The sequence below is a fragment of the Rhinatrema bivittatum genome, chromosome 9, assembly GCF_901001135.1.
Source record: "Rhinatrema bivittatum chromosome 9, aRhiBiv1.1, whole genome shotgun sequence".
In the NCBI taxonomy this organism is placed as follows: domain Eukaryota; kingdom Metazoa; phylum Chordata; class Amphibia; order Gymnophiona; family Rhinatrematidae; genus Rhinatrema; species Rhinatrema bivittatum.
In genome coordinates this window covers 164,771,442-164,780,644 of record NC_042623.1, presented here as the reverse complement: position 1 = coordinate 164,780,644, position 9,203 = coordinate 164,771,442, and the positions used below count along the sequence as shown (strand labels likewise).

At 47.9% G+C, this 9,203-nt stretch overlaps 1 protein-coding gene across 1 annotated transcript in view; it reads left to right on the top strand.

Moving 5' to 3' along the window:
- Positions 1 to 4,016: 4,016 nt before the first annotated feature.
- LOC115099204 (probable E3 ubiquitin-protein ligase RNF217) overlaps positions 4,017 to 9,203 on the top strand; it is a 42,003-nt gene continuing 36,816 nt past the window's right edge. Inside the window, exons 1-2 of the mRNA XM_029616634.1 lie at positions 4,017 to 4,133; positions 4,271 to 4,345. Of these exons, the coding sequence (XP_029472494.1) occupies positions 4,079 to 4,133; positions 4,271 to 4,345 (130 nt within the window). The 5' untranslated portion in view covers positions 4,017 to 4,078. The remainder of the gene's footprint in view (positions 4,134 to 4,270; positions 4,346 to 9,203) is intronic.

Below are 9,203 nucleotides of genomic sequence, written 5' to 3'. Positions count from 1 at the left end.
GGTGCAAGACTCTCGTAACTATGTGGACTCCTGTCCCGTCTGCGCCCAACAGAAGCCGCCTACCAGACGGCCTTGGGGCCTACTCCAACCGCTTCCAGCACCTACCGAGCCATGGTCCAGCATCTCAATGTACTTCATCACAGACCTGCCTCCGTCCCAGAACAATACCGTAATTTGGGTCATCATTGACCGTTTTTCGAAAATGAGTCACTTTATTCCCTTGCCGGGCCTCCCATCAGCCCCAGAACTAGCCAAGTTGTTCCTGAAACACATTTTCCATCTCCATGGACTCCCAAAGGAAATAATCTCTGATCGAGGACCACAGTTTGCTGCCAGATACTGGTGCTCCTTATGAAAGAAATGTAATATTACCTTGAATTTTATGTCGGCCTATCATCCTCAGGCCAATGGTCAAGCTTAAAGGACTAACCGGACCTTGAAAACATTCCTCCGTTCCTACATGAATGACCAGCAGGACAACTGAATTGCTACCCTGGGCTGAATAGTCATATAATACCCACATTGCTGCTGCCACCAATGTATCCCGTTCTCCGTGTATTCGGACAATAACCTCAGCTGCCACTTCCAGTTCCTCTGACTGTTCCTTCCCCAGCGGCACAGTTCACGGCCCACACCATTCGCCAGGTGTAGAATGAAGTCAAAGAACACCTTACCCAGGCCGCTGAACACTCCAAGCATACTTCTGATTCCCACAGATGTCCCACTCCACTCTTCCGTCCTGGCGAGAAGGTGTGGCTAAGCACCCGACACATAAGATTGAGACTTCCCTTTCATTGTCTGGCTCCTAAGTACATCAGTCCGTTTCCGGTACTTCAAAGAGTGGGAGCAGTGTCATATCAGCTATAGGTACCACGTGCCATGGGCATCCATAACACATTTCAAGTCTCACTATTGAAGCCTTTGGTCCTCTCCTGGCCCTCTCATAGAGATCCTTCTCCTCCACGGATCTCCACTGAACCGGACTCAACTCTTCAGGTAAGAGAGGTCCTCGATGTCCATCGGCGTCGAGATAGATGGGAGTACCTCTTAGCCTGGGAGGCTTATGGGGCCAAGGAGAATTCATGGGAACCCTCCCACAATATTTTCGACAAAGAACTCCTTAAAGCCTTCTATAGAACCCATCCAGACAAGCCACAGCCGCGTAGAGGGAGGCCTAGAAGGGGGGAACTGTTGCGCACCCCGTCTGTGCCCAGCCTGCACACAGGCCTGCTAACCTTACTAACTCCTCTCCATGTCCCGGGTCGGCCTCCCCAGCAGCAGCTGCGAGCTCCGCTAGGCCTCTGTGTCCCGCAGCGGCAGTCACCGAGCCTTCCACTGTGCACCAGGCATCACACTGGAGTACAGAGTCTCCAGTGGCATTGTCCACGCCCCTACACACACACGCGCACGGACCACCTGGCCTCTTGTAGGGCATGGGGTGGGTCCTAGCTCCGCGGGGCGCCCTGATTGATGGAACAATATAAGGATGTCCCTGCCTGCACATCCTTGCCTTGGCAATCGGGTTGGCATTGTATTGTGTGCTAGGTTGCCTCCACGTTCACAGTCTTGTTCCAGCCTTGTTCCAGGATCCTACTGTTCCAGCCTTGATCCAGCGTTCTCCTGTTCCTGCATCTGTCTGTTCGTCTTTCCAGGCAGTACCTCGGACTGTCTCTCTGGTACTGACCTCGGCCTGTTCCTTGACCTTCCTGTCTGCTGCCTGCATCCTGACTTCTGCCTGCCTTGTGACCTCGTCTGGCCTCCGGAACCTGACCTCTGCCTTGTTGACTACTCCTCGGATTGATCCTTGGATTCTAACCTCGCTACCATTGACTATGTCTTCTGATTCTGGCTCTGTCCCTTGCCTTGTCATCGCCTACGCTGTTTGGGCCTTCCTTGCTTTTCCAGGCCAACAGCGTGAAGTCCGACCGCACTCCCTTGCTGATCGTGGGCACGCCTCTCTACTACCTCTCCGGGAGACCCTGCGAGGCCCACCTAAGTCCAAGCAGCCCGGGTCCCTACGGGCTCCACTCGGGGGGGGGGACCTCAGGCTTCGAGTGGTGAAGCTCATCCAAGCCTCTGTCTCTTCCTGTGCTCCGCCCCCTGGGGGCAGGTGCTTCCTGGCCCCTACCAGGAAGCCGTTCTCCATTGCTCCAGGACAAGAGTCCACCTCCAAGCGCAACAAGTAGTTTGTAAAATGAATATGAAGAAATAAAGAAATAGTTCTTAAGGGCGTTATAAAAGCAAAGAATAAGACATAAAAGTAAAAGGATGTAGTGTATGAGTGTCTCATTGGGAATCATTAAAAGCCTTCATAAAAAGCCAGGTTTTGACCTCTTTTAACAAAAGACAGAACATTTCTATATTAGTTACATGGAAATAAAGGTTAACAAAAAAAGTATGTAAGATAATACCTTTTTATTTAATTAATCTAATATATTTCTTGAGTAACTTTTGAGAGCTAATACTCTCTGGGGCGGATTTTAAGAGCCCTGCTCGCCTAAATCCGTCCAAATCCGGGCGGATTTAGGCGAGCAGGGCCCTGCGCGCCGGTAAGCCTATTTTACATAGGCCTACCGGCGCGCGCAGAGTCCCGGGACTCGCGTAAGTCCCGGGGTTTTCGGAGGGGGCGTGTCGGGGGGCGGGCCCGAACCGCGCGGCATTTTTGGGGCGTGTCGGGAGCGTTCTGGGGGCGTGGCTACGGCCCGGGGGCGTGGCCGCGCCCTCCGGACCCGCCCCCAGATCGCGTCCCGGCACGCTAGTGGCCCGCTGGCGCGCGGGGATTTACTTCTCCCTCCGGGAGGCGTAAATCCCCCAACAAAGGTAAGGGGGGGTTTTAGACAGGGCCGGGCGGGTGGGTTAGGTAGGGGAAGGGAGGGGAAGGTGAGGGGAGGGCAAAAGAAAGTTCCCTCCGAGGCCGCTCCGATTTCGGAGCGGCCTCGGAGGGAATGGGGGTAGGCTGCGCGGCTCGGCGCGCGCTGGCTATACGAAATCGATAGCCTTGCGCGCGCCGATCCCGGATTTCAGCGGCTACGCGCGTATCTACTGAAATCCAGCGTACTTTTGTTGGCGCCTGGAGCGCCAACAAAAGTACGCCTATTCGCGGTTTTTGAAAATCTACCCCTCTTCCTCAGAATAGAATAGAATGAGAAAAAGATGATATTTTACCAGAAAATATTAGTGAATCATAAAAGGCATTTTGATAATAGTGTGAAGGGGGAGTGAAGGAGGTTTGATGGGTGATCAGAAGGTGACAGGCAGTATAATTTTATGTCTCATAATGAGATAAGAAACCTAAGCCTTTGTTGAGTCTTTGTTAATTCCAAAGTGTCTGATCATTTTAACTTTAAAAGTCTTATGTTCTTGGATTGTTTTCAATTTTCCTTTAATTAATTATCCTGATCATGTCATTGATGCAATGGTTTAGTTCTGAAAAGTGCTCCCCCATGGAGGTGTCGCCTTGGTCATTTCTGTGGTGATCTATTTATTTATATCAATGAATTTGTAACCTGCTCCCTCCAAAGTTAGAGGCAAGGAACAAGTAGAAACATACATAAAACATAACAGAAACGTAAAAATGAAAAACATTTTTAGAGGGTCAGCAAGAGGCTACATGAGGTGACTGAATTGAAGCAATTAATCTGCCAGTTCAAAGGTATTTAAACTTCTTGTGATCAGCTACTTCACAGAGTTGTCCCGGCAAGGCGCTCCAGGCTAACAGACTGGTAATTAAAAATGCCTTAGCCATGTCCCATGTGTCTCACTGGTCATACTCTGGGCTATGAGCCAAACACTAACCCATGCCCAAAGCACGCAAGTGAGCCTATAGAAACATTCCCTTTCGTTTTCCTTTTGGCTTTTCAAGTGACAGTGTTGCTTTAAATTACTGTTTTTTTCCAAACCAATAAAAGGAAGAAAATCCAACCCTCTCAAGCAATAAACTTCAGGCAGAGTGCCAGCAAAGTCAAAGTTAAATCGCTTGGTGGATATATTACAGAGCTCTGCAGTTAAACCTGTTTGGTTGATTGCCTTTCCCAGTATTTGTTCTTACTGCACCTAACTACATCCTTCAGCCCCAACCATGTCTGACGCCACTGAAAACCTTGTCGATATCTACACAGATGAAGAAACGAAAGGTAAAATGTTTTCTATCTATTCAATATTTAGGCTTGGTTCAGAGCTCATGCAAACCTTATCTCTTGAAAATGATTTCAAAGTAACCATTTTAGATGTTGCTAACGTTTTTCGTCTCTCACATTTTCTGCTCATTCAGAACCTAATCAGAGCCCTGATGTTAAAGAGTTGAAAAAACAGATGGAGAATCTCATCAAACTCTCTGGAATGACAGGTATCATTTCTTATATTAAGGAAAATAACAATGCAGTTGCAACATTACATCACACAGAACATGTCTGAAAAGCAAAACAGTAAGGCATCACATCTGAAGTCTCAAATTTTCCAAGACAGTCCTCTGATATTCAGGATTGTCCCAGAAAAATAAATAGGTTGGTCGGTCACCTTAAGCATGTACAAACCAGATAATGACTTCACCAGAGCCTGCAGCACTGTGGTGAGAGCATATACATAGCCCAGGTCATTATCCAGAGCACATCTGGCCACTCGCAGGGGAGGAGGCAGTTATTTTAACTATAAAACCCTCCAAGTTTCTTTTTTAATAAATACGGTAATTCTATGAGATCACACTTATTCCCCTGATTTTAATACGTTTCTTAATAGGGAAGTCTTTGTTTTAGACCTGACATAAAGAGAATCATGCAATTTTAATCCGGAGCCAATAGAATTCGTACTGAATTCAGATTAAGAAGACGTGCACTGCCATAGATGGAATCTGCCTCCCCCTTTGTCTGCTGAACTTGGTGAAAGAGAGAGGGAGGGAACGGGAGTAAAAACCAGAAAAACCAGTCTGAGGTTTCTGGTTTCAGCTCCTAGATAGCAGTTATCAGCCGATATGGGCCTCATAGATCCTAGTTTGCCCAGATTTCCCCGGTCTTTAAATAGGAGGAACAGGTTCTTTTCTTATTTTATTACATTTATGCAACCACTCTCATGCAGGGCATTGAACAAGATCCATGTCTACATGACAAATACAGGTACAAAACTGATGAAAATGATGACTTTAAAAAAACAGATTCAGAAGCGAATTGTAAAGATTAGTTATTAATTTGTGTCGCCTTGGTCTTTTCTGTGGTGATCTATTTATTTATATCAATGCATTTGTAACCTGCTCCCTCCAAAATTAGAGGCAAGGAACAAGTAGAAACATGCATAAAACGTAACAAAAACGTAAAAATGATCAACATTTTTAGAGGGTCAGCAAGAGGCTACATGAGTGAAGCTCCAGTATATGCTGGTCAAGATGGAACATATACCCCCAAAACTATTAGAACAAATTCATAATCCAACTACAAAAATCTCCAACAGGTCTCTTGATGTCTCTAGTACAAGAGACCAAAAAAAACTTCTTCTCACTCTTGATTCTTCTTCTGCTCAGGCAAAAACAATCTTTCTAAATTCAGTCCTTCAGGATCCCAGTGAAAGCCTTTCCATCCAGGCTGAACCAGTCTGTATCCAAAAATCTATGTACTTCCAAAAAACCCAAAGGCCCACCCATAGATTCTAACCTCTAGGGATAAGTAAAAAAGAATTCTGCAGCTAAGCTCCAAACTCCTTCCTCCACTCTCAGTTTCTTGAGACCCAGGGATGATCTCTAGCTTCTGTCCTTCTTGTTAACTCCTAACCCACTGAAGACTGAGCATGCTCATGGGGATTTTTATATCCCACAAAAGCCTCCTCCCCAGAAAGGTGGGGTTATGGCAGAGGGAGGAATTCTGAATATCAAAAATTCCCTCTCACTGCCTGTTATGAATCGGAGAGTGGACCCCTGTTCCGAGGTAGAGTCAGTACTGCCGAGAAGGAAGTTAACCCTCGTCATTCTCTACCGTCGGATGGCAAGGCCTGTTGAAGATGTTGAGATGAAGGCTTCACCCTGGAAGCTCGTGATCCCCCCAGGAGGAGCCCATAGGGACACGGCTGCTGGGACTTAGGAGACTCCCTGAAGAATGAAGATGGTCTGGATGCAGGCTTCTCCTGCAGGTCGTGGGTTCCAGACGGCTGGTGCCTCCAGCAGGTCGTGAGAAGTCCGGGAGTACCCGTTGGAGGATAGTCTCAATCCAGTCCAAGGGTCGAAGTCCAGAGAGAGGTCGAGAGCTGGTCCAGGAGCAGACGGGAGAATGGTCCGAAGCCAATCCAGGAGAAAAGAAGGAGAAGGGTCCAGAGCCAGTCCAAGTCAATACCAGAAGATCACCACCACCGGTCTGAGGGTCAGGAGCCAAAGAATCAGTCCAACGAGGAGAAGAGCAGAAGCGGGGCAAAGAGCGGATCTGAACACCGACACAGGAACCAAGCACAGAGCCTCAATACCAAGGCAAGGTCTGAGTATCAGACCTTGCCTTATATACCGGAATTGGAAGAAGGAGTCCCCAGGGGAGCCATGACAATTTCCTGTCATGGCTCCTTTAAATTCTCTCTTCAGCCGCACGCGCGGCTCCTAGGAGGCCGAGGGAGAGGAGCCAGACCACCGAACCCATGCGGTCGATTAGGCAGCAGCAGAAGCCGCAAAGAAGTAATGACAGAGGTCTGCCTGCCGCTGCAAGAGCCCCCGATGCTCCCGGTGAGTTGGTTATCACCGTGGCTGCCGGCCCGACCCCAGTCGTGGCCTGCCATGGCTGGCGGCCATGACACCCGGCTGCGGGTTGCTGCGGCCAGCATTTCTAACAGTACCCCCTCCTTTAGGCCTCCCCCGAGAAGGCTTGGGTTTTCCAGGGTGTGCAATATGATAGTTCGTGAGGAGAGACTTATCCAGTATATTCCTAGCAGGCTCCCAAGAATTCTCCTCAGTACCGAATCCTTCCCACGATAGAAGATACTCCCATGTTTTGCCTCTTTTCCGGATGTCCAGAACCTCATGTACCTAGTATATGGTCTCATCCTCAGCCCTATGCTGTGGTACTTCGGGAGTTTTCCGGGAAGGCCAAGTGAGGACCAACGGTTTCAGAAGGGACACATGGAAGGAGTTATGAATCCTCAAGGTGGTCGGTAAACGGAGTTGGTAAGTTACAGGACCAAGCTCACATAGTACAGGAAAAGGTCCAATATAACGTGGGGTCAACCACATGGAAGGAACTCGCAACCGGATATGGCATGTGCTAAGCCATACTTTCTCTCCTGGATGGAACCGTGGAGCTGTTCATCAATGCTTGTCAGCGAATGTCTTGGCAGAATGGAGAGCTTTCCGGAGCATGTGCTGGGTGTGAATCTAGAGCTGCCATAACTGTACTGTGGTAAGCTGAGCTGCTGGTGATGGTACCGTTAATGGCAACAGTAGAGGCGGCCTGGGGAGTCGTCCAAATATAATCTAGAATGGAGACATCCCTGTTGCGTAGCAGACATGCGAGTTATGAGAGAACTCAGCCCATGAAAGAAGCGCTGCCCAATCATCCTGGCGGGAGTTGATGTACATCCGAAGAAATTGCTTTAACGCACGATTAGTGCGTTCCACCTGTCTGTTAGCCTGCGGATGAAATGCAGTGGTATAATCCAGGGAAATGTTAAATTTTTTGCAAAGATTGAGCCAGTAATGGGCCGTGAACTGAGGGCCACGATCAGATACGATATGCTGTGAGAGGCCATGGAGACAGAAAATATGAAGCATAAACAGTTGGGCCAGGTGAGGAGCTGATGGGAGGGAGGGAAGTGGGATAAAGTGGGCCATTTTGGAGAATCGATCCACAACCACCCAAATTACTGTATTGCCCTCAGATAGCAGAAGATCCACAATAAAATCCGTGGAAATATGTGTCCAGGGTTTCTGGGGAATAGGTAGCGGCTGTAAAAGTCCCCAATTCTTTCCGGTAGGACTCTTGTGTTGTGCACAAGTTGGGCAAGAATCCACATATTTACGAATATCCTTGTGCATGTTGGGCCACCAATAATATTGTTGCAAGAGCGTTTGAGTCCGAGCTCTGCCCGATGTCCGGCTAACTGAGAATCGTGTCCCCATTGTAATACTTTAGTACGAAGTCTCTTAGGTACCATAGTCTTGCCCAGTGGGACTGTGAAAGTAGCGGAGAGGATAATGCGAGCAAGGTCAATAATATTTTGAATTGGCTCCTCAATGTCCACATCGGAGAAAGATCGAGAGAGTGCATCAGCCTTGATGTTCTCTGTAGCTGGTCGATATCGAAGCTCGAAATCGAAACGTGAGAAGAAAAGCACCCAGCGAGCTTGACTAGGGTTCAGGCATTGAGCTTGTTGGAGATACACCAAGTTTTTGTAGTCTGTGAAGCCGTGATACGGTGTTGTGCCCCCTCCAACCACTGTCGCCACTCCGAGTGCGAGCTTGATAGCAAGAAGTTCTTTGTTGCCAATAGAATAATTGCATTCTGCTGGAGAAAATTTTCTAGAGAAATAGGAGCACGGATGAAATTTTCCTGATGGATTGTTTTGGCTCAGGACTGCTCCTACTCCTTCAGTGGAGGCATCGACCTCCACTGTAAACGGATGTCTGGGATCCGGATGTCTAAGGCAAGGTTGTTGAAGAAAGGATTCTTTGAGAGCCTGAAAGGCTTCTACAGCCTCTATGGGCCAGGCCTTGATGTTTGCCCCCTTACGAGTGAGTGCCATAAGAGGCGCAGCCAGCTTGGAAAAGTTCTGTATAAAATTACGATAGTAGTTTGCAAATCCAAGGAATCGCTGGAGTGCCGGTAGACCGCTAGGCTGAGGCCATTTTTGGATGCATTTTAATTTAGCGGGGTCCATTTAAAATCCTTGCTTAGAAATGATATACCCCAAAAAAGATAAAGCTTCTCTTTCAAAGATACATTTTTCCAGTTTAGCATAGAGTTGATTTTCTCTCAGACATTCTAGCACTTGAACAACATGTTGACGATGCGTCTGTAAATCGCAGGAAAAAATCAAAATATTGTCTAGGTAGACTACCACGCAGACATAGAGCAGGTCTCTAAATATTTCATTAACAAAGTGCTGGAAGACGGCAGGAGCATTGGTCAATCCAAAAGGCATAACAAGATATTCATAATGTCTATCTCTGGTGTTAAAAGCCATCTTCCATTCATCCCCCTCACAAATCCTGACTAGATTATATGCTCCTCGGAGGTCTAACTTCG